The 24,520-nt window shown below is 48.2% G+C and overlaps 1 protein-coding gene and 1 long non-coding RNA gene across 2 annotated transcripts in view; both read right to left on the bottom strand.

The window, feature by feature from the left end:
* Window positions 1–13,275, bottom strand: part of MAPK8IP2 (mitogen-activated protein kinase 8 interacting protein 2) — a 50,073-nt gene extending 36,798 nt beyond the window's left edge. Inside the window, exon 1 of the mRNA XM_081879696.1 lies at window positions 13,138–13,275. Within this exon, the coding sequence (XP_081735822.1) occupies window positions 13,138–13,202 (65 nt within the window). The 5' untranslated portion in view covers window positions 13,203–13,275. The remainder of the gene's footprint in view (window positions 1–13,137) is intronic.
* Window positions 13,276–18,640: 5,365 nt separating this feature from the next.
* LOC309352066 overlaps window positions 18,641–24,520 on the bottom strand; it is a 96,845-nt gene continuing 90,965 nt past the window's right edge. The window contains exon 2 of the long non-coding RNA XR_014161080.1: window positions 18,641–19,096. This is a non-coding gene — a long non-coding RNA (uncharacterized lncRNA). The remainder of the gene's footprint in view (window positions 19,097–24,520) is intronic.

Genomic DNA, 24,520 nt, shown 5'->3' with positions numbered 1-24,520 from the left:
GGTTGTAGGTCTTGCAACCTGACTCCTTCTTTTAGGATGTTGGTGAGGACACTTGTGGCCAGATAAGGTCACTCTCTTACAAAGAAACTTTTCTGGCCAGTTCAGCAATGGAGTCCTCTACTGGGAACTGTAGCAGGAACCCCCCACCCCAATCATTCTGTTTGTATAAACTTCACACACACACGCGCCACATTTCTGTTATAAATTCATAGAAAATCAACCATACATCGGATTTGCACTGTTCCATTTTTATTTTACTCCATATGACAAGAACTAACAAAGGGGGGTGACTTAGTCCTGGTCAACCATAATCCCTTCACTGTCTCAGCACATCCACAGGAGCCCTGCCCATGCCAACCCTGATGATCCCAGACAGAAGACAATCAAGATCACAAAGAACTTGCATATGGGAGTGGATTCAACATGGACTGAAACAAAGGACACTGATCAGATCTTCCCTCAGGGGGCAGGAAACTGCCAACTCCCCTTTGTCTCCTGGAAGTTCCTGGAAGAGACTCAGGGGGAGGGGGGAAGGGAGGAACCAGCCAGGTGACAAGACACTCAGGTTACCACCAACTCCTCCCTCAGCCCCTCCTTTCTGTAATGTATGCCTCCCTCAACCCCTCCTTTCTGTAATGTATGCATGATGTTTCTGGGGGTGGGCTTGATCTAGAGGAGGGGAATTTCAAAAGTTTTTATAAGACCTTGCACACTATTCTTCTGGGTCTTTCCTCTCTCTTGCAAGTGAGGGGAGCACCCTGTTGCAACAGTTCAATAAAGGCCAAGCCTACAGGCTGCTGTTTTGCTCCAAGTTATCCTGGTTGGTGTCTTTGTTTTGTCCAAGGGAGCCCTCGGATTTTTCCTATAACAGTTCTAACTCTCACTGGGCGCAGGACCCCAAGAATTGGAAAGGAGCCAAGGGTGTCATCCAGACAGACCCCCCCCCCAAACCCACATCATTATTATTGCCCCCCCCCAAGTCCCAGATAAGAGGCTCCCATTAAAAGGTAAAGGGTAAAGGGACCCCTGACCATTAGGTCCAGTCGCAGCCGACTCTGGGGTTGTGGCGCTCATCTCGCTTTATTGGCCAAGGGAGCCGACGTGCAGCTTCCGGGTCATGTGGCCAGCATGACTAAGCCGCTTCTGGCAAACCAGAGCAGCGCACGGAAACGCCGTTTACCTTCCCGCCAGAGCGGTACCTATTTATCTACTTGCACTTTGACGTGCTTTCGAACTGCTAGGTTGGCAGGAGAAGGGACTGAACAATGGGAACTCACCCTGTCGTGGGGATTCGAACCGCTGACCTTCTGATCGGCAAGTCCTAGGCTCTGTGGTCTAACCCACAGCGCCACTCGCGTCCCAGATAAGAGGTTCCCATTAATGTAATCCAAAATACCACCAGTCTGCTGATGCCAGGACAGTCCTTGGCACCAGCTGGGCAAGGTGGTACTGCTGCCTTGTGGACAGGACAGGCTGTCTGATGTAACGGGAAGGCAAAGCAAATCCTTCTCAGCTTGCCAAGTCGCCACGACAGTCCCTCGAGCTGCACATTTGTGACCACCCAGCAAATTCTGACCCTCCGTCAGATGTCTTGCCTGCTTGGCAAAGGAGGGAGGCGGAGCGGGAGCAGTGCCAAAGTTGCTTAAATGACTCGGCAGTGGAAAAGAGGCTCATTTTCTCTGGCAGCCGAGCAAGGGTCAGGTTTTCTGATAAGGTTAGCCTTGTGGATAAGAAAAGAAATTGACCCCCAGGGAATTGACTCTGAGTTCTCCTGTGGGTCTCCTGACGGATGGATGGAAGGATGCCTGAGATCTGTGTGAGAGATTTGAACAAGATTCTGCAATACGACCTTCACAGACTGGAGAGCTGGGCACAAGCTAACAAAATGAATTTCAATAGGGGCAAATGTAAGGTCCTGCCCTTAGGCAGGGAAAACCAGATGCACAGATATAGGATGGGGAAACACCTGCCTTGATAAGGGTACATGTGAAAAAGATCTAGGGCTCTAGGTAGATGTCCCCTCCCCTTTAGGGTTTGTTTGTTTGTTTGTTTGTTTGTTTGTTTGTTTGTTTGTTTGTTTGTTTCATAAAATTTATGCCCAGTTTGACCTTAAAAACAAACAAGCCTCAAAGCAGTTTACAAAAAGATACAAACAAGAAAATAAAAATATATAATACAACTGTACCTTAAAAGGTAAAGGGACCCCTGACCATTAGGTCCAGTTGTGGATGACTCTGGGGTTGCGGCGCTCATCTCGCTTTATTGGCCGAGGGAGCCGGCATACAGCTTCCGGGTCATGTGGCCAGCATGACTGAGCCGCTTCTGGCGAACCAGAGCTGCGCACAGAAACGCCATTTACCTTCCCGCCGGAGTGGTACCTATTTATCTACTTGCACTTTGACGTGCTTTCGAACTGCTAGGTTGGCAGGAGCAGGGACCGAGCAACGGGAGCTCACCCCACCGTGGGGATTCGAACCACTGACCTTCTGATTGGCAAGCCCTAGGCTCTGTGGTTTAGACCACAGCGCCACCCACGTCCCTCAACTGTACCTTAAAGCAGGCAAAAGCTAAAATATAAAAATGGATTAAAATCAACAACTTCCTAAGCATCTGGGTAAGTTTGCCTAAAGAAGGTTTTTAGCAGGTGCCAAAGAGAGAAGGGTGAAGGCGACTGCCTGATTTCAGCAGGCAGGGAGCTCCAAAGCGCAGGTGCTGCCATGCTGAACGATCAAATTCTTACAAATACGGAATGGGCGCTATGTGTCGTCAGTAAGAATGCCATGCACTGAAGCAGTTTTGTGGGCTCATGTGGGGTAAGGCGATCTTGGGGGTAACCTCTTTCGGTCTGGCTGGGTTTTTGTTATTTTAAAATCTGCCTAATGCTAAATACCGTATTTTCTGCTCTATAAGATGCACCAGACCATAAAACGCACCTAGTTTTTGGAGGAGGAAAACAACAAATATATATATTCTGAATCCCAGAAGCCAGAACAGCAAGAGGGATCCCTCTTGCTGTTCTGGCTTCTGGGATAGCTGTGCAGCCTGCATTCGCTCCATAGGACGCACACACATTTCCCCTTACTTTTTAGGAGGGAAAAATGCATCTTGTAGAGCGAAAGATACGGTATGTGCACACCCAGCTAGGCAGGCATAACTTTGAGAGGGTCAGATGTGCAAAAAAAGAAAAGGAAAAAAGAGTGAAATATAAATTTGTGAAAAAAACAAAAACCCAGAAGTCTTCCTACTTGGTACTGTAGGTAATGAAATACATAAGCAAGATAAAATAATGTTTTTATATGCAGCAACTGCAGCAAGATTACTATTAGCCCAACGATAGAAGCAGAAAGAGATGCCTACGAAAGAAGATTTGATGGACTATGCTGAGTTGGCTAAAGTAATTGGGGAAATTCGGAACCAGCAAGACCAAACTTTCCTGAAAGACTGGAATAAATTTATGGTGCATTTGAAAGACAACTGTAAACAACTGACATCGCTAGTAGGGTTATAAGAAGTTTTGTAAGGATAATTTTATTAATTATTGCGAGGTATAATTTATAATTTTTATTTATGAAAAGGATTTAATAGTAATAACTATAATATCTGAAGGCAGCCCTGTTTAGGGAAGTTTTTAATATTTAATGCTGTATTGTTTTTAACACTTTTAACAGAGTGACTGGGGAAACTCAGCCAGATGGGCGGGGTATAAATAATAATAATTATTATTATTATTAAAATGCAATATCAGAGAGTAAGTTGGAAAACCATCAGCCGAGGAGGATGGAAGCCATAGGCTAGGGTAGCCAAATATTTGCTATGTTATATATAAGTCGGAAGTTATTTTTAAAAATATGCGGAAAAATCAATTGAAATTATTATTTAAAAAAAAAAAAACAAGATCAGAAATGAACCAGGTAAAGAATGGAACAAATACAGGCACGTGCACCATCTGGTTAAAAAGGAAAAGAAAAACTAAGCTCTGCCAACAGACGAAGGAAGAAGCCGAGGCGAAGGTGAAAACAAGCAGGTACAGTCCGGCCCCTGGAGAGCAATTTCTCTCTGCTGCCTGCTCTCCACCATTAAGTGTTGCTAGCAACTAATGCAAGGATGTTCTTGGATTCAACTCCTGCAGCACAATATTCCCGGCATGAGCAAAACAGTTCCTAGGGGGCAGACCCCCGCCATATGCTGAAAGCACAGTCAGTGCAGAGGCAAAGCACATGATCTATAGGAAAGGAGAATGCGGCTCATCATTAGGAAGAACTTTGTGAAAGTAAGAGCAGAACGGACTCTCTTAAAAGGCGGCAAACTCCTCACCGCTGGAGATTTGAAAACAGAGGTTGGGGGGCCATCTGTTACGAGTTCTTTAGCTGTGATTCCTACATTGCAGAGGGTTGAAAAAGATGATCCTTGGGTGAGGGGTGGTGGTGGTTAGGATCTAATAGAGTATTCTGTTGCTGAACCAATCCACAAGTTTCTTGGTAAAACAGTAAAAAAAAGGTAAAGGACCCCTGGACAGTTAAGTCCAGTCCAAGGCGACGATGGGGTTGCAACTTTCATCTCGCTTTCAGGGCGAGGGAGCCGGTGTTTGTCCACAGAAAGTTTTCCAGGTCATGTGGCCAGCAGGACTAGACCGCTACTGGCACATGGAGGACCATGCCAGAGTGCACAGAAACGCTGTTTACCTTCCCGCTGCAGTGGTACCTATTTATCTACTTGCACTGGCGTGCTTTCGAACTGCTAGGTTGGCAGGAGCTGGGATAGAGCAATGGGAGCTCAGCCCATCACAGGGATTCGAACTGCCGACCTTCTGATCAGCAAGCCCAAGAGGCTCAGTGGTTTAGACCACAGCGCCACCCGCATCCCTTGGTAAAACAGTGACCTTAGCTGGCCACTTAAGTGTCCTCATCAGCATCCCAAAAGAATGGGCTCGGTTGGGAAAGCGACAACTAACTGAGGGGGCCTCCGGGGCTAATGGGTGGGCGTTTTCTCCACCCCCTTCACCTAGCTGCTAGGTTGGAAAACAATAGCCAAAGAGGTGTGTGAGAGGGAGTGGGATGTAAGCTAGAAGTTGGATCCACAAGAGACCTGCATGCTTTGTGCTGGATCCCAAGTTGCGACTGATGGAGAAGCAATATCTGGGGGGTTAATGCACTGAGACCCCAGTCCTATGCCCAGGTTGTGTGGGTGTGTGGGTAGATAAAACCATCTATCCTAAGGACACAACAGTCTCTGCTGACCTTCATTCCAAAGAAACACAACTTGGGTATGCAGCTGGAACCCCGGGAGTCTCTCAGCACTTGGAGATCAGGGTGGCATTTAACGATACAAAGAGCCACGAGGGGACCACCAGCTCCAAAACACAACTCCCTGCTTTCTTCTCCTTCCCTCCTAAGGCCTTTCACCACATGAGTCAGCCCTGGGTCCGTTCAGCCATGCTGTTGCCAACCGTGTGAGTTAACCTCCTACCAAGACTCATAACAGCTCCTTGCGTGAAAAGAGCCAGGAATTATTGCCAGGAATGAATCGCTTGAAGCCCCTGAATGTTTTGCAGAGATGAGTTCTCAGGGTCCTTTGTTGGTAACTCTGGGTGGTGGAGGCCAGTTGCCAGTTGCCATGCGCAGTGTGCATGTACCATTAGATCAGAGGCAGTCCATGTGGTGGATGCCAGGTGTTATTGGACTACAACTCCCATGAAACCCCAGCAAGGAGCTCAATTACTCCAGGAAGGCCCCAGATGCTGAGGTTGGATCAACCTGTTTGGGGGTACAGCTCCCATCAACCCACCATGCGGATTGTGACTGATGGGAGTTGTGGTGTTTGACAGTGGAATGCATTTTTATTATTATTATTATTATTATTATTATTATTATTATTATTATTACTACTACTACTTGATTTTTATTATTTTTATCCCACCTTTTCCAAAGACAGGGACTCAAGGCTGTTTACAGACAAAACAGAAAGAGCTAAAACCATGGAAAAGGCAATAATTAAAAAGCAATTTAAGACACACACAATCTGTTAAGGATACAGATAATACCAAGGAAGCACCATGGCACCAGCTCTTTCATTAAAAGCAGCCGGTTCCCAAAAAAACCCCTTGGAACAAGAAAAGTCTTAACCTGCTGGCTTCTTTAGGCAGGGAGTTCCAAAGTTGCCTGGCAGCAGTCACCGAGAAGGCCCCTCTCGCACATCCCCACCAAGCAGACCTGTGAGGGTGGCCGGACCAAGAGAAGGTCCTCTCCCATCCCTGTCATCTCCATGTAGGATTGGGAAAGACTCTCACAGTAGGCTTTGCAGAGCATCTTCCAGTCCACAGAGACTGGGGCTAATGGACCTTTTTGAGACTGAGGGCCACAGTTCCTTCTGCGTAGCCTTGCACGGGCCACATGCTGGGAGCCAGAAGCAACAGTGGCAAAGCAACAAATGTGATATTTTTTTTAAAAAAAATCTTTGTATAGTAGACTGGTAAATCTATACACACAAACACAAACACACACCCTAAACAGCTCTAACCCCTATCCCAGGGGTCTGCAACCTTTAAGACAAAAAGAGCCACTTGGACCCGTTTCCGAAGAAAAAAAAATCTGGGAGCCGCAAAACTAGTCATTATAAAAATAACTTTTTTGTCACTTTTTTATTATTTCTTTGTTTGACCCCTCAGAATTACTCCTCCTCATAGAAATAAACGTTAAATTAACAAGTTACCTTTTTGTGTGTGTGTGTTCTTCACTCCCCTTCAAAACAGTGACCAGCGTACATGCCCCTTACAATGTAGTGGGCGGGCGGGAAGGTGACTAACGCACGCACCGCCCCCATGCGACGTCACAGCCAGAACAGCGCCCGCCACAGTGGGGAGTGTCGGGGCGCACAATGTGCCTCCTCCCCTCGCTAGTATCCGTCCCGGAGCCGCGGCAAAGGTGTAAAAGAGCCACATGCGGCTCCGGAGCCGCGGGTTGCAGACCCCTGCCCTATCCAGACAAGCAAGAAGCATGATCGGAGGTCGAGGACACATCACAGCTGCCCAAATCATGCAAGGAGGGTCAAAGGTTGGCCAGTGAGATGCATGGACTGGGGACAACAGTCCAAAGAGATCGCTGGAGAGAGGACTTCCGGGTTAGCGCCATCGGCAATGGCGGAGCTCCTCTGACTGAGAGAGAGAATGAAAAATTATAGTATATTAAGATGGATTATTAGGATAAAAATAAAGATGAAGTATTTGCTGAAAGACCTATCTGAACTAGAGTACAAAGAGGGGAAGTGTGAGGAGGTCAAGGAAATAAGTTAAAGGAAAAAAAAAATGTAAAGGTTTGACTTGTTTTTTTCCTTTTTGATTGTATGTATTTTTAATTTTTTCCCCTCTTTTTTTAAAATCTGTTTTTGCTTTTTTATTTTTTCTTGGATGTATTGTTTTGTTTTCTTTTTTGTTTCTTTTTGTAACCTTTAAAATTTGAATAAATATTATATAAAAAACAAAAACAAAGAGATCTCTGGAGAGACCTGATGGGTCACTCCCCCTGCCACCAGTCTGAGGACCCCACGGTCAGTACTGACAGTACAGTGGGACCTTGGTTCTCAACCGCCTTGGTTCTCAAACAACTTGGAACCCAAACACTGCAAACCTGGAAGAAAGTGTTCCGGTTTGCGAACCTTTTTCAGAAGCTGAACATGCTCCGTTTTGAGCGTTACGCTTCCGATTTGAGTGTTATGCTGAGGTCTGTCTATTTTTGCTATTTATTTTGTGTTTTTGTGGGTCCATCATGCAGCAGAGCCAGCCACGGGCCACAGGTGGGGCAGCACATGGAGATTTGGCCCCACATACCCAAGCCTGTCGTTCCAATTACTTCTCTGCCTTTGCAGATATAATAATAATAATAATAATAATAATAATAATAATAATAATAATAGGGACACGGGTGGCGCTGTGGGTTAAACCATAGAGCCTAGGACTTGCCAATCAGAAGGTCGGCACTTCAAATCCCCGCAACAGGGTGAGCTCCCGTTGCTCAGTCCATGCTCCTGCCAACCTAGCAGTTCAAAAGCACGAAGTGCAAGTAGATAAATAGGTACCACTCCGGCGGGAAGGTAAACGGCGTTTGCGTGCGCTGCTCTGGTTCGCCAGAAGCGGCTTAGTCATGCTGGCCACATGCTTCCAACTGAATATTAAAAACAATACAGTATCAGACATTAAAAACTTCCCTAAACAGGGCTCCCTTCAGAAGTCTTCTAAAAGTCAGAGAGTTGTTTATTTCCTTGACATCTGGTGGGAGGGTGTTCCACAGGGTGGGTGCCACTACCGAGAAGGCCCTCTGCCTGGTTCCCTGCAACCTCACTTCTCACAGTGAGGGAACCGCCAGAAGGCCCTCGGCACTGGACCTCAGTGTCCGGGCAGAACGATGGGGGTGTAGATGCTCCTTCAGGTCTACTGGACCGAGGCTGTTTAGGGCTTTAAAGGTCAGTACCAACACTTTGAATTGTGCTCAGAAACATTCTGGGAGCCAAAGATGTTGCCAAAACCTAGTCAGACAAGTTTCTTTACAAGGCAATGGCATGAACTGGCCACTGAAGTATCATCATCCCAAAAGAATGAGCCACTCTGCAGGAGCTACAACTAAGCGATGAGGCCCTCCACACCCTGCCCTCACCCAGCAATAGCTAGAGTAGTGAGTCTGAGCACAGCTGTGGAGAGGCTGGAAGCTGGAGACACAAAGACTTGCTTGCTCTACGCTGGGCCCAAAGCCATGACTAATGGAGAAGCAAGATCTGTTGAGTGTTAATGCTGAGAACCCCTCTTCCTTAGCCTCAGGCTGTATATATGTGTAGATAAAACCACACAATCTCTGTTGACCTTCTTTCCAAGAAAAGAGGACCTGGGTAAGTGCTTCTGGAACTCCTGGAATCTCTTGCCACCAGGAGATTTGGATGGCGTGTAACAATACTGGCTTACAAAGCCCGACACTGCCTGAAGCCTGGTTACCTGACAGAATGGCTTCTCCTGGGCCGATCTGGGTGAGATCACATTCATCCAGTGCTTTACCAACCGCACTGGCTCCCGGTGGAGTACAGGGTCAGGTTCAAGGTGCTGGTTTTGACCTTTAAAGCCCTATGCGGCCTAGGACCCTCGTACCTACGGGACCGCCTCTCCTGGTATGCCACACAGAGGATCTTAAGGTCCACAAATAACAACACTATGGAGGTCCAAGTCACAAGGTGGTTTCATTGGTCTCAACAAGGGCCAGGGCCTTTTCAGTACTGGCCCCGACTTGGTGGAACGCTCTGTCCCAAGAGACCAGGGCCCTGTGGGACTTGACATCTTTCCGCAGGGCCTGCAAGACAGAGCTGTTCTGCCTGGCCTTTGGCTTGGACTCAGTCTGACCCTTACGTTTCCCTCCCCTTATGGTTTTGACTTTTATAATGAGGCTGCATTTTAAATTACATTTTAACCTGAATTTTAAATTGTTTTTCTCTTTTTCCTAATTATGTTTTTACTGAAATTTTATTGATGTTAGCTACCCTGAGCCCGGCTCTGGCCAGGGAGGGTGGGGTATAAATAAAGTTTATTATTATTATTATTATTATTATTATTATTATTATTATTATTATTATTATCTGTCCATTTGTCAGGGTCTGCAAGGGAGACTCTCTTAGTTGTTCTGTACAACAATAGCCAAGGCCTACCATAATTTTTGAATTATGGTGCTAGAGGAGACTCTTGAGAGTCCCATGGACTGCAAGAAGATCCAACCTCTCCATTCTGAAGGAAATCAGCCCTGAGTGCTCACTGGAAGGACAGATCCTGAAGCTGAGGCTCCAATACTTTGGCCACCTCATGAGAAGAGAAGGCTCCATGGAAAAGGGAGTCCAGATGTTGGAAAAGATGGAGGGCACAAGGAGAAGGGGATGACAGAGGAGGAGATGGTTGGACAGTGTTCTTGAAGCTACCAGCATGAGTTTGACCAAACTGCGGGAGGCAGTGGAAGACAGGAGTGCCTGGCGTGCTCTGGTCCAGGGGGTCACGAAGAGTTGGACATGACTAAACGACTAAACAACAACAACAACAACAACAACAACAGCCATGTGGCAGCATAAAGGAGAGTTTCCTCAGTCGCCAGGCTCAACCCTTGAAATGCCCTCCACTCTGCCTTCTCCTTTTCACCTTAAGATGCCCATTGGTTATCTAGCTAGGCTTTTGGTGGACTTCATTGCCAGAGCTGAACTTTATATAAGCTGGCCATGGGGACTGGGGTTGATGGGAGTTGAAGGCCAAAACATCTGGAAGGCACCAGGTTGAGGAAGGCTGCTGCTCTCTTAGCCCTCATATGGGGAAGGGGCAGTCTATTCTGCTATGTGAGCTCCTGGAGGTGTTGGAGAAATTAAGTAAGAACCTGCCGGATCAGGCCAAAGGAGGCCAACCGAGTCCAGCATCCTGCCCTCACATTGGCCAGCCAGATGCCTGTGGGAAACCAACAAGCAGGATTCGAGCACCAGAAGACTCTCCCCTTCCTGTGGTTTCCAGCAGCTGGGATTCAGAAGCATCGCTGCCTTTGACCGTGGAGGCAGAGCAGAGCTATTGTGGCTCGGAGCCAACAATAAATAGCTTTATCCTCCACAAATTTGTTTGGTCCTTTTTTAAAACCGCCCAAGTTGGTGGCTCAAGAGGCAGAGAGTTCCATAGTCGCTCCCCAGCACATCCACCAACGCCCAGTCCTTTGGTAGGTGCATCCTCTCCCACAATAAGTACATTTCCGAGCACAATTCAAAGTGTTGGTGCTGACCTTTAAAGCCCTAAATGGCCTCGGTCCAGTATATCTGAAGGAGCGTCTCCACACCCCATCATTCTACCCGGACACTGAGGTCCAGCGCCGAGGGCCTTCTGGCGGTTCCCTCCCTGCGAGAAGCCAAGTTACAGGGAACCAGGCAGAGGGCCTTCTCGGTGGTGGCGCCTTCCCTGTGGAACACCCTCCCACCAGATGTCAAAGAGAACAACAACTACCAGGCTTTAAGAAGACATCTGAAGGCAGCCCTGTTTAGGGAAGCTTTTAATGTTTGATGTATTTTAATATTCTTTTGGAAGCCGCCCAGAGCGGCTGGGGAAGCCCAGCCAGATGGGCAGGGTATAAATAATAAATTATTATTATTATTATTATTATTATTATTATTATTATTATTATTATTAGTGAAAAAGTCTTGAAATGTAACTGCTGTTAAAAGGAAGGTCAACCCAGAGCCTGCTTTACCTAGAGAGGAATACGGTGCTCCTGTGCTTTCACATTTGAGTATGAGAACAGCAGACATCACAAAAGACCCCCTTCCCACCTCCTCCTTCAGAGAAACAGCTGATGAGAACCACAGGCAGCCAGTCATCTCTCTCCTCAACGTAGTCCACACCTTTTGGCCACCCTACCATCCCCAAATGCTCCCCGTGGGCCCATGTGACAACCGCCAGGGACCCCTGGACATCATCTCTTCCCCTTGACCTGAGCTGCAGTGGTTGCTGGAGTCCAGCACAGTCCTCACCCGACACAACCTTGGAGGTTGATGCAAGGAAAAGCATCCCTTGTTTTTTTCCAAGGACCCTCACACCCGGAAGCTCCATCTCTCCAGCTCTATAGAGCCCCACAGAACAGACACCAACTCCTAACTTCCTCTCCCTTATTCAGGAAGCCCAAGCATTGCTTCCCCATCTCCAGGGTGACGCTTCTCCAAGCACTGATGATGGAGAGGTAGGCTCTAAAAGCAGCAGCAGCAGCAAACGCGACACATCACTATACCAGCTCTGCAGCAGTTACCAGGGGTTACAAGAGGAACGTGCTGGATCTCCCCGCCCCGGGGGGGGGGGGAGGCAGCAGGATCCCCTGTGGCATCGCTGCATCAAGGTGGATCTGGCTTCCTGGACTGAAGAGATGGGGGTGGGGAGAGACTACCTGGCGCCTCCCAGGTACCCTGAACATCACCAATGCTTTTTAGGCCACGTTGATGCCCTGTGTGGAATTAGGGACCTCGTTCCCTGATGCAACTCCCCAGGTGTGGGGCCTCACATCAGCCACCTGCCGCCACCTGCCCGTGGAACCAGGTGTGGTTCTTGCCTTAATAGAGCCCTGGGCAGAGGGCTCAGCTACTGTTTGGCCTGGACTGGGCCCTTCCTCTTCCGCACCAGTACTTGGGGAGGGCACCAGGCCAAGCCAGGTAAGCCACCTGTTCCCACTGCCTCCCAGATCCATCTAAAGGAGGCCCATCTCTGCAAATGGGATCCAAGGCCCCCAGTGGGGACAGGAAGGGAAGAAGGAGATAAAAGCCTGGAGCGTGAGAGAAAGGGGGAGGGGGAGGTTCGAGGGATGGCTGGGGCTTTGCCAAGGGATCCACTTTGCTTGCAAAGCAGCGGGGCAAGGAGATTAATCAAGCGAAATCTGCTGGGTTTGGCAACAAACACATTAAAGGATTGGATGGATGGGAGGAGGGGGAGGGGGAGGCAGAAAATATGTGGGGGAGCTTGCAAAGCTCTGCACGGTGTTGATCCCAAGGGCACGTTGGGGCGGGGCAGAGGGGGTGGCGGCTTCCAGCGTTGCAGCAGTCTCTGAATTGGGAATTCCCCGAGGGACCCCCCCCCCAGCCCCTGAAAACAGCAAGGGATGGATCCAATGGGGGGTTATCAGCACGGAAGGGATGAGGCCAACCCTTTGTAAGGGTAGGCCGTGGGGCGGGGGCTTTGCCTGCGACCCAAAGCAGGCCCAGAGTCTGGTGGTAAGAGGTAAGGGGCCGGCCCAAGCCTCTGGGACGAGGCAGAGCCCAACAGATGCTCTTCCGAGGGGGGCGAGAACAGAGAACAGCCAGGCCTTGGGGGGTATATTTCCCCCTGCCCACTGTGTCCTCCTGGGGTCGAGAGCCTGTCTCTACGTCCTAGAAGGCCTTGGAAGAAAATCTGGGGAGGCCAACCTGACGACACCCCCCACTCATTGCAGGGTGAGCTTCCAGCTCTAGGTTAAGGAAACCTTCCAGCCCCCAACCTCATCAATCCGGGGTGGGGTTTGATGCCGTGCGGGGGATTCCGCGCCCGCCCGCCCGCCCCCACTCCCCCACCCCCGGGCACCCCGGAGCCCGGCCGGGCGGGGCTGCGCCAAGCGAAGCGCGTCGGCTTACCTGCAGCCCGGCGGGGAGAGCGAATGGAAGGTGGAGAGCGAGAACATCTCCGCCCGATCCGCCATCTTCTCCGCGGCGCAGCCGAGCCGGGCTGGGGCTGGGGCTGGCGGGGCGCACGGCAGGGCGAGGCTGTCGGGGGCCGGGCGGGGCGGCGACGAGGGCCGGGCTGCGCTGGAGAGGGCAGGCGGGCGGGCGGGGGTTGTCACTGCGGAGGCTGCTGATGCTGGTGCCCGGAGCCGCTCGCCACTGCAGCCATCACGCGCGCTCCGTCCGGCAAGGCCCGAGTAAACAGCGGCCGGGGGGGGGGCGGAGGTGGAGGGGCCGCTGGCTGCGGAGAGGAGCGGAGGGAGGCGGCCTGAGCCAATACCCACTAGCCCGGCGCTCTCCGGCTCGACGACGCCGGGGGAGGAGGGGCGAGGCTCAACAGCGCCCCCCCCCCAATGCAGATGCGGCGCCGCTATAGCAAAGGCGGCGCACGAGGTGCGGAGGGGGGGGGGAGGAGAGGACTCGCGCCCTGAGCCTCCGATCCCCGCCTCCCCACAAGACAAAGGGAGGAAGGCTTTGGATGAGCCAGTCTACGGAACCTCTCCTCTCGCCCCCCCCCCTTTTTGAGAGTTGGATACCCCACTTAGCAAACTCCCCGCTTCTCCGCCCCCAACCGCTCCGCCCGGAGCCTGGCAGGAGGATGGGGAGCTGTCCGGCGGCTCTGGTGCTGAAACAACGGCCGCGGGGAGCTGTCCGTGTGCCCGGTGCTGAAGTGGGAAGGACCGCTCGCCACCGTGGGCGAAAGGGCAACCTCCGACAGGCCTGGGTCTCCTATGCTTCTATGTACGCAGCGAGGGTCTCCATTCTCTCCAGAGAGGGGAAGGAGCTGAAAAAGGGGGGTGTCGTACCCCCACCGCCAGGGCACTAATTGGTTTCCCCTAGTTTGCCAGCTTCTCCTGGAGAGAGGTGGCTATGTGGGCGTCCCAGCTGCCCCGTGACTCCTCCCCGGAGGCCGGGGGAGGCGGGAGCATTGCCATAGTGATGCAGCCGATGGATAGGGATGTATCTGCAAGCCTGCTTCACGCCCGGCGGATTTCTACACGGGGGTGGGGTATTTTAGGACCAAGCAACTCTTGGAGGAATCTGGGCCAGCCCGGCTGCTGAAGGGACTGGCCTCCTCGTGGCAAGCGCCATTGGGTGGCTGTTTGGATGAGAGACATACTTTGTGGCCTCAGGCTCGGTTGTCTGTGCGGAGCTCCCAGGAGCCTCAGGCGACGTCTCCGGGTTGCCAAGGTGGTGCTTGGTGGCTGCAAGGCGGGCGGCCCTTACATCCAGGGAAGGGCACCAGCTGCTCCCTTGGGGCAGCGGATAGGCTGCTCTTGGCGGCGTGACGGACACATGCGATGGCCCACCTGCACCTTATGCCGACCAGCCTCCTCGGCTGCCAAAACTGATCTCATCACCGCTCAAATGATGGGGTCATCAGAACTGTCAGTTTGGATGAAACGCTGGAATGGGATGAGGAGTCTGTCCACACAACACCCTGTCTCTTAACAGCAGCACCTGATGCTCTAAAGACACCTGACAGAAGCACACACTCATAATTACTTCAGTGTAAGGAATGTGTAAGGGATGCGGGTGGCGCTGTGGGTTAAACCACAGGGCCTAGGACTTGCCAATCAGAAGGTTGGCGGTTTGAATCCCCGCGACGGGGTGAGCTCCCGTTGCTTGGTCCCTGCTCCTGCCAACCTAGCAGTTTGAAAGCACATCAAAAGTGCAAGTAGATAAATAGGTACTGCTCCGGCGGGAAGGTAAATGGCGTTTCCATGTGCTGCTCTGGTTCGCCAGAAGCGGCTTAGTCCTGCTGGCCACATGACCCGGAAGTTGTACTCCGGCTCCCTCGGCCAATAAAGCAAGATGAGCGCCACAACCCCAGAGTTGGTCACGACTGGACCTAATGGTCAGGGGTCCCTTTACCTTTTAAGGAATGTGTACACCAGTCCTCCATAAGGATATGAGGAGAGAGCCTGCAGGGTCAGGGAAAAGGGGGGGCAACTAGTTGTGATAAGAATTTTAAAGTCTTGTTGTTGTTGTTGTTTAGTCTTTTAGTCACGTCCCCTGAAGTTTTGTAGTAGTAGTAGTAGTAGCAGTAGTAGTAGTAATAATAATAATAATAATAATAATAATAATAATAATAATAATAATAATAATTTATTACTTATACCCCGTCCATCTGGCTGGGTTTTCCCAGCCACTCTGAGCGACTTCCAACAGGAGATTAAAAATACATTAAAACATCTGTGCCTGGTTCTGGGTTCTACAGGTTAAAAAGGATATTAAAAGAACCTGGAATGTGTGTGACAGAAGGTGGCCTGGTGACCAAATCCTATGAGGCAAGGCTGGAGGAGCTCTAGAATTTTAGAACAGAGACCTGGGCAGAAGGTTAACCCTTCGCAAGGGTGTTTGAAGGCACTGCTGAGGGTTACTGCTTCCTGTACGGCAGAGGGAAGGAGGTCACTCCACAGTGCAGGGGAGAAAACAGAGAATGTCCGTTTTCAGGTCACCACCCTGATAAGGTGGTGGTGCCACAAGAATTTCCCCACATGAACTTCGCAGGTCTGTGCAGCGGCAGGAGGTATTTCGGGTCACCTGAGCACGGATTTGTGTGTTAGCATCAATACCTTGAACATGTCCCAGTCGTTCGCTCAGCATCAGTGTAATGGTTTGCTTTCTGGCTTCTCTTGCTCATTTGGCTGCTTTGCTTGATGGCCTTGCTTTGCAAGGATTTCTTTACTCCTGGGCCTTGCCTCAAATGGGTATTGAGTGCCCCATCTGGTCAAATGGGCCCACCAAGAAGAAGACCCTGCCTTGGGGAAGGTACATGAATCCAATGACACAAGGATCCCTTTGCTGCATCAGGCAAAGCTCCGTCTAAGCCCAGCATCATGTTTCCAACTATATTTGGAATTTAATTACTATATTTGACATCAGGAAGTTTTCCCCAGGTAAGGCTGACCTGTTTCTGCTCACTGTTCCTCTCCCTATACATTGGCTCACCATCTTGAACCACCTGGGACAATCTGTTCTGGCAGTCTCATTCCAAAGAGCCCCTCCTGTGGTTCTCTGCTGGTGGCACTCTGGGATCTGCTGAGATTGGTGGAGGAGCTGGCTGTAAGGAGGTTGCACCCAGGGGAGGGGTGCAAGAGGGGAGGAGGGGAGGCAGCATCGGGGCAGAAAGTTCTCCCACTCTCAAAGAGCAGACTAATAATAATAATAATAATAATAATAATAATTTATTTATACCCCGCCCATCTGGGTTTCCCCAGCTATTCTGGGTTGCTTCCAACTGAATATTAAAAACAATACAGCATCAGACATTAAAAACTTCCCTAAACAGGGCCGCCTTCAGTTGTCTTTTAAAAGTAAAAAAGTTGTTTCTTGCCTTGACAACTACTGGGAGGGCGTTCCACAGGGCAGGCGCCACTCCCGAGAAGGCCCTCTGCCTGGTTCCCTGTAACTTGGCTTCTGGCAGGGAGGGAACCACCAGAAGGCCCTCGAAGCTGGACCTCGGTGTCCAAGCTGGATGATGGGGTGAAGACGGCTCTTTCAGGTATACAGGACCGAGGCCGTTTGGGCCTTTAAAGGTCAACACCAACACTTTGAATTGTGCTCGGAAACATCCTGGGAGCCCTGGGAGCCAATGAAGATCTTTCAGGACCGGTGTTATGTGGTCTCGGCAGCCGCTCCCAGTCACCAGTCTAGCTGCCACATTCTAGATTAATTGCAGTTTCTGAGTCATCTTCAAAGGTAGCCCCATGCAGAGCGCATTGCAGTAGTCCAAGAGATAACCAAAGCATGCACCACTCTGGCAAGACAGTCTGTGGGCAGGGAGGGTTTCATCCTGCGTACGAGGTGGAGCTGGTAAACAGCTGCCCTGGACACAGAATTGACCTACGCCTCCATGGACCGCTGTGAGTCCAAAATGACTCCCAGGCTGCGCACCTGGCTCTTTAGAGGCACAATTACCCCATTCAGGATCAGCGAGTCACCCACACCAGTCTGTCCCCTGTCTCCCAAGAACAGTACTTCTGTCTTGTCAGGATTCAACCTCAATGCATTAGCCGCCATCCATCCTCCAACCACCTCCAGGCACAGGACCTTCACCGCTTTTACTGGTTCTGATTTAAAAGAGAGGTAGAGCTGGGTATCATCCGCATATTGATGAACACCCAACTCAAACCCCCTGATGATCTCTCCCAGCGGCTGCATGTAGATGTTGAAAAGCACACTGCCACATTGGCTGCTTCATAGAATCACAGAGTATCACAGAATCTGAAGGGCTATTACCTGAAAGATGGAGCAAGCTTGCTTTAATAATAATAAATAATACTTGCTTTCTGCTGCTCCGAAGGGTAGGACCCGAACCAATGGATTCAAATGTCAGGAAAGCCATGTTAGGGATTGGTTACAATACCATCAGTTACATGACATGTGCAAATTAGATGGAAAGAATGGTTTTTCAGACCAAAGCTCACAATTCGAAAAAGAACTCCCACAAAACAAAGGTAAACTTTTGTCTAAAATGTATAACCTGTTATTAGAATGGGAAACTAAAGAGGAGTTAGTTAAAGCCTCAATGACACACTGGGCAGTAGAGATAGGACACAATATAGATTTCAACCTCTGGGGGGAAATTGAGGAAAAGTGAATTGAAATTTGCATGTTGTTCTTTGAAGGAGAACTACTTGAAAATGATTTACAGATGGTACTTAACTCCGAGTAGCCTTGCTAAAATGTATAAGTCTGAATCAGGTAAGTGCTGGAGGTGCAATGCGGTAGAGGGTATGTTTTATCATATGTGGCGGACTTGTAAAAGAGTACAGTGGTGCCCCGCAAGACGAACGCCTCACAAGACGGAAAACCCGCTAGACGAAAGGGTTTTCCGTTTTGGAGGCGCTTCGCAAAACGAATTTCCCTATGGGCTTGCTTCGCAAGACGAAAATGTCTTGCGAGTTCCTGCGGGTTTTTTCCCCCTTTTTCCCCCTTTTCCTCATCCGCTAAGCCGCTTATCAGCTGATCCGCTGATAAGCCGCTTAACAGCTGATCGCTAAAAGCCGCTAAACCGCTAATAGCACTAATCCGCTAAGCCGTCAATGGGCTTGCTTCGCAAGTCAAAAAAACCAGTAGACGAAGAGAATCAAGGAACGGATTCTTTTCGTCTTGAGAGGCACCACTGTATTGGGAAATGAGCTATAATGAATTGGAAAAGAATGCTTAAAAGTACTCCCCCCCAAAAAACAAAAAACAAACCAGAGTCCTTTCTGTTGGGGATAATTCAGACAGAAATTCCTAGGTGTCAGAAAAGGTATTTATGCATGCAACAACTGCAGTCTGTGTTTTGCTAGCCCCAAAATGGAAAACGAGTGAGGTCCCAACCAAAGAATGGCAACTTAAGTTGACAGAATATGCACAACTTGAGAACTTAACCTATAGAATAAGAAAACAAGAAGAACATATGTTTAGAGAAGACTGGAAAATGCTTACTGAACATATGGAAAATAATTGTGTACAGCTGAAAACGCTGGCAGCATTAAGATAAATTCAACAGTGTAAATACATTTTGATGGATGCAATAATGGAATACTGAATGGTATAGTTTTTGTAAAATATGCAGGGATTTATGCTATGTAAAATGAACCATGGAAAGAAAAGAAGGGAAGTCAGTGACATCTTAAGGCTATAAATTAAGTATTTGAAATTGTAAAACAGAAAATTTTATAAAAAATATAAAAAACAAAAACAAATTACATGAAATATTCTGAATAAATCTTAGGAATACTTTTCTGATGGTAAGAGCTGGTAAGACCTGTTCAGCAGTGGAATGGTACTCCTCAATGGAGATTTTGAAACAGAGGTTGGATGGCATGCTGTCATGAAGTCTTTAGCTGTGATTCCTGTATTGCAGAGGGTTTGACTACATGGGCCAGCAAACCTTTTCAGCAGGCGGCCGGTCCACTGTCCCTCAGGCCTTGTGGGGGGCCAGACTATATTTTTTGGGGGAATGAATGAATTCCTATGCCCCACAAATAACCCAGGGATGCAATTCAAATAAAAGCACACATTCTACTCATGTAAAAACACACTGATTCCCAGACTGGCCACGGCCAGATTGAGAAGGCGATTGGGCCTGATCCAGCCCCTGGGACTTAGTTTGCCTACCCATAGACTAGACTGACGCTCTGGGTCCCTTTCAACTCTGCAATTCTGTGATTTTTATCAATGCACAACACACAATGCCTGGCTGCACTTTCCCCTGACGCAGTTTGGCTTCACTGAACCCCCCTTTTTTTTGCAGGTGGGGCATCACTTTGTTGCTAGGAGAAAACAGCAGCAGCCTGGTGGTTAGGAAAGTCACCTGTACAGGGGAGGGGAGGAGGCCCAGCTGGCAAGCATCTCTGCTCCAGTGGGAAAAACAGGAAGGTAAGCAACCAAGCAGACCAGTGAGTTCATCACTTGTGTGAGGAGCAGGCTGAAGGGGGGTGGCTCAGATTTCCCCCTTGCTTGAATTTACAAATGCCAGGAAGAGCGACCTGAAGTTCACAGCATATTATTCATTGAAGGACAACTACCTGAAAATGATTTATAGATGGTATCTAACCCCGAGCAGACTTGCTAAAATGTTTAAGTCTGAATCAGATAAGTGCTGGAGGTGCAACAAGGTAGAGGGTGTTTTATCATATGTGGCAGACTTGTTATATATATATATATATATATATATATATATATATATATATATATATGCAGGTTTTGGTGTCCTCGGGTGTCTTCCCGTGTAAAAGTTGGGGTGTCTAGGCGACGTTTCGACGAGGTCTCACTCGTCATCTTCAGGCTGGTGCTTTAGGCTTCTTGTTACTGGAACAGAGCAGGATCTCAGTGTTTGAGTTCCTATAAATACTGTAGAGGGGGTGTGGTGTATAGCCTCCAATGTTCTGGGCAGAGAGGAAGTTCCCAGGCTAGTGTGCCTTTTCTTCTTTTGTTCCTTAATTACTTGAGAGATATCTTGAGTGGTTTCTTGAGTGATATCCTGAGTACCACTTAGGTGGGTCATTAGGTGTGGATTAGTTGTTAAAGTCTTTGTGTCTTGACCTCTTGAACTTTGTGAAGAGTTTTCCTGAGAAGATGGCTGTACTGTACTTAGTTGTGCTCTGGCTTGGCTTCGTGTATAGGGGCGAGCTGTGGTTTTGTGGCTTGTGTCAGCCAGATCTGTGTAGGGATTGCAGGGGGGTGCAGCATCCGGAGGTGCCACCATGGATTGGCTACTGGATGGTGTCTGTAATTCATCTGTGGAGAGGGTCTGGGTTTGGGTCTGGTGTGGTTGATTGGTGTTGGCGTTCTGTGTGCCTCTGGATCTGGTGTCAGTTTTTGTGGGGAGGGCTAATTTCCAGATGTCTGGCAAGCGGGATGTGTCGTCACGCTTGTTCATGTTGTGAGGGTGTTTCTCTATCTCGATGGCTTCCATGATTATTCTCTTGTGGTGATGTTCCGTGTTAAAGAGCAATTTGGAATCTGCAAAATTAATTTCGTGTCCTGTTTCTTTCATGTGTTGGAAAAGAGAGGAAGTTTTTTCTTCTTTTTTGACGGCATTCTTGTGTTCTGCGATACGTGCATTTATTCGTCTGTTTGTTTGTCCAATGTACGTGGCTGGGCAGACTTTGCAGGGTATTTCATAGATCCCTTGGTTTTCCAACTGGATTTTATCCTTGGGGTTTCTGAGGATATTGGCTATTTTTTGGTTGGTGCAAAAGGCTGTTTTGATATTGTGTTTATGGAGGATTTTGCTAATTTTATCTGTAGTGCCCTTGATATAAGGAAGGAGGGCCATGCCATTGTTTTCTTCTGTGTCTTGGTTTTTGGGGGGTGTTTCCTTGGTTTTTGGGGGGTGTTTCACACCCCCTCTACAGTATTTATAGGAACTCAAACACTGAGATCCTGCTCTGTTCCAGTAACAAGAAGCCCAAAGCACCAGCCTGAAGATGACGAGTGAGACCTCGTCGAAACGTCGCCTAGACACCCCAACTTTTACACGGGAAGACACCCGAGGACACCAAAACCTGCATTCCTGTACCCGTGAAAATCTACGAAAGCAAATATATATATATATATATATATGTGTGTGTGTGTGTGTGTATATATATATATATATACTGTCAGAGCCACCCGTGGTCCCAGCTCACAAGAGACCCAAGTCCAGTCCGGCTTATGTACAAAAGCTTTTATTGAAGAACATTCTTAGCTTTACATCCGAGCTCCGTGGCTCTACGTCTGTTACGCTTAGACCGCCGAAGTCCCCTCTGAGTCAGTCCCGCCTCTACACCAGTTTAAGAGGCTTGTACTGGTCCACCTCTTCCTCTCCTTCCTTTTCCGCAGGGTCTTTCTGCCCCCCTGTGTTCTCTCCCTTCGGGACTCCCCAGAGGCTGAATCCTCTGGCGCCTCCTCCCCCCTCCTTCGCGCTTTGGGACCAGGCTCCTCCCCAGGACTCTCTTCACTTCCGCGCGCCTCCCATTTTGAACTTGGCGCGCGTACGTTGCTTCTGACCTTCCCTCCGACAGTTACACTGCTCTCGGTACTACTCTCCGCCCCTTCCGGCAGGACGTCTTGCCCCGATCTCCTTCCCCTCTCTGCTTCCTGTTCTGCTCCTTCTGACACACTGGTCACTCCACCCCCTTCACTCCGTTCCGGCGGAGAAGCCGGTCCCGATCTCCAACTCCCCCTGGGGGTTCCCCCTTCGTTCCCCTGCTCCTGACTGCTTCCCCCTCTAGCTCCCCTTGGCTTGACCAGGGGGGCTCCCTTTTGGGAGTCCTCCGATTCACTGGACGGACTCATGGACAATCTTGGGTCATTGTCGTCCTCTTCCTCGTCACTCTGGAATCCTTCCCCCTCACTCTCTGTCTCCTCCCTCATCTGCGCCTCTCTCCCTGAACCCCTGACATATATATATATATATATATATATATATATATATATATATATATATATGCTTTCGTAGATTTTCACGGGTACAGGAATGCAGGTTTTGGTGTCCTCGGGTGTCTTCCCGTGTAAAAGTTGGGGTGTCTAGGCGACGTTTCGACGAGGTCTCACTCGTCATCTTCAGGCTGGTGCTTTCGGCTTCTTGTTACTGGAACAGAGCAGGATCTCAGTGTTTGAGTTCCTATAAATACTGTAGAGGGGGTGTGGTGTATAGCCTCCAATGTTCTGGGCAGAGAGGAAGTTCCCAGGCTAGTGTGCCTTTTCTTCTTTTGTTCCTTAATTACTTGAGAGATATCTTGAGTGGTAATCCACACCTAATGACCCACCTAAGTGGTACTCAGGATATCACTCAAGAAATCACTCAAGATATCTCTCAAGTAATTAAGGAACAAAAGAAGAAAAGGCACACTAGCCTGGGAACTTCCTCTCTGCCCAGAACATTGGAGGCTATACACCACACCCCCTCTACAGTATTTATAGGAACTCAAACACTGAGATCCTGCTCTGTTCCAGTAACAAGAAGCCGAAAGCACCAGCCTGAAGATGACGAGTGAGACCTCGTCGAAACGTCGCCTAGACACCCCAACTTTTACACGGGAAGACACCCGAGGACACCAAAACCTGCATATATATATATATATATATATATGATTTTCTTTTCTCATCCATTTTCTAATTTCCCCCCTCCCTGTTGACTTCCCTCAACTACCATTTCTGGTTTATTACATCAGATGATACATTCTGCTGCTTATATACAATATTATGTTATCACATTGTTATACTTCTTGTTCTCTGTAAATAAAGTTTCAAATGTTTATTTAAATCCTGCCAACGAGACTATTTCTATATGTGGTGGACTTGTAAAAGGGTAAAAGAGTATTGGGAAATGATCCACAATAAATTGGGGGGAAATGTTTAAAAATGCATTTCCAAAAAAAATAAACACAAAAAAACCAGAGTCCTTTTAGTTGGGGATAGTTCAGAAAGAAACTCCCAGGTTATTTATGTATGCAACTACTGTGGCCAGTGTTTTGTTAGCCCAAAAATGGAAAACTAGCAAGATCCCAACCGAAGAAGGATGACAACTTAAATTGATGAAATATGCGCAGCTTTCAGATTTAACATATAGAATAAGAAAAGAAAAACATGCGTTTAAAGAAGACTGGAAAATGTTTACTGATTATTTGGGTGAAAGTTCTGTACATTTAAAAACGCTGGTAGCATTAAAATAAATTCAACAGCGTAAATATGTTTTGATGGTGTAACAATGGATTACTGAATGCTTTAGTTCGTGTAAAAAAATGCAGGGATGTACGACATGCAAAATAAAGTGCGGAAGAAGAAAGAGGGAAGTCACTGATTTAAGGTTGTCTAAATGATTATCTTGAAATGTAAATTAGAAAAACTTAATAAAAACTATTTTTTTAAAAAAAGAATTTACAAACCCCAACTTTCTAGGTAAACAAGTTTAAATAAGCACAGTTATGTAGGGAGAAAGCCACCTGGGGTATTGGGGTTTCCTAGTATATCATAAAGGAGTGCCAAGTTCCAGGAGTTACTCTGAGTATATACATACAGTCCTTGGAATTGGCTTACCTACAAGATTGCTTTTGTTCCTTGGTGCCAACTTGACAGGTGCCCCATAATAACTGCTGTGCATTTTTAAGAATTCGTCCCTTTTGTACAGCAGCACAAACACACTATGGAACAACTCCTTGCCTGTTTATATCAGCCAGGCCCCTTCACTGCATTTTTCTCGGCGTCTGCTAAGAAATACAGTGGTACCTCGGGTTACATATGCTTCAGGTTACATACACTTCAGGTTACATACTCCGCTAACCCAGAAATAGTGCTTCTGGTTAAGAACTTTGCTTGAGGTTGAGAACAGAAATCGTGCTCCGGTGGCGCGGCAGCAGCAGGAGGCCTCATTGGCTAAAGTGGTGCTTCAGGTTAAGAACAGTTTCAGGTTAAGAATGGACCTCTGGAACGAATTAAGTACTTAACCCGAAGTACCACTGTACTTGTTTCAACAAGTATGTCTAGATATTTAGGAAGTTGGTGCAAGTCTTAATATGTTTTTAGCCTATTGTTTAGCTTTGCGGAAGCCTTACTGTTGTTTATTTTTCTTGTTGATAATTTTATTGTTTTATCCTTTTTGTGTCAATCGCTTTGAGGGATGGTTGGGTTTTGTGTGTTTCACTTTTTACAAGTGATGTTTAGATTTTATGAAATAAAAATAGTGGAAATAGCGAGTGGCTGCCCAATGCAAGGAAGAATTGAGAGGCGAATGAAAAGACTGAGGATTAAAAACGGGGATTACAAATTGTTATTTTTAAAGAAATTGCTGCTCACTGTTGCCAAGTGGGTC

This window comes from Podarcis erhardii (assembly GCF_964252035.2).
Source record: "Podarcis erhardii genome assembly, chromosome: 10".
Lineage (NCBI taxonomy): Eukaryota > Metazoa > Chordata > Lepidosauria > Squamata > Lacertidae > Podarcis > Podarcis erhardii.
This window is presented reverse-complemented; position numbering and strand designations above follow the sequence as displayed.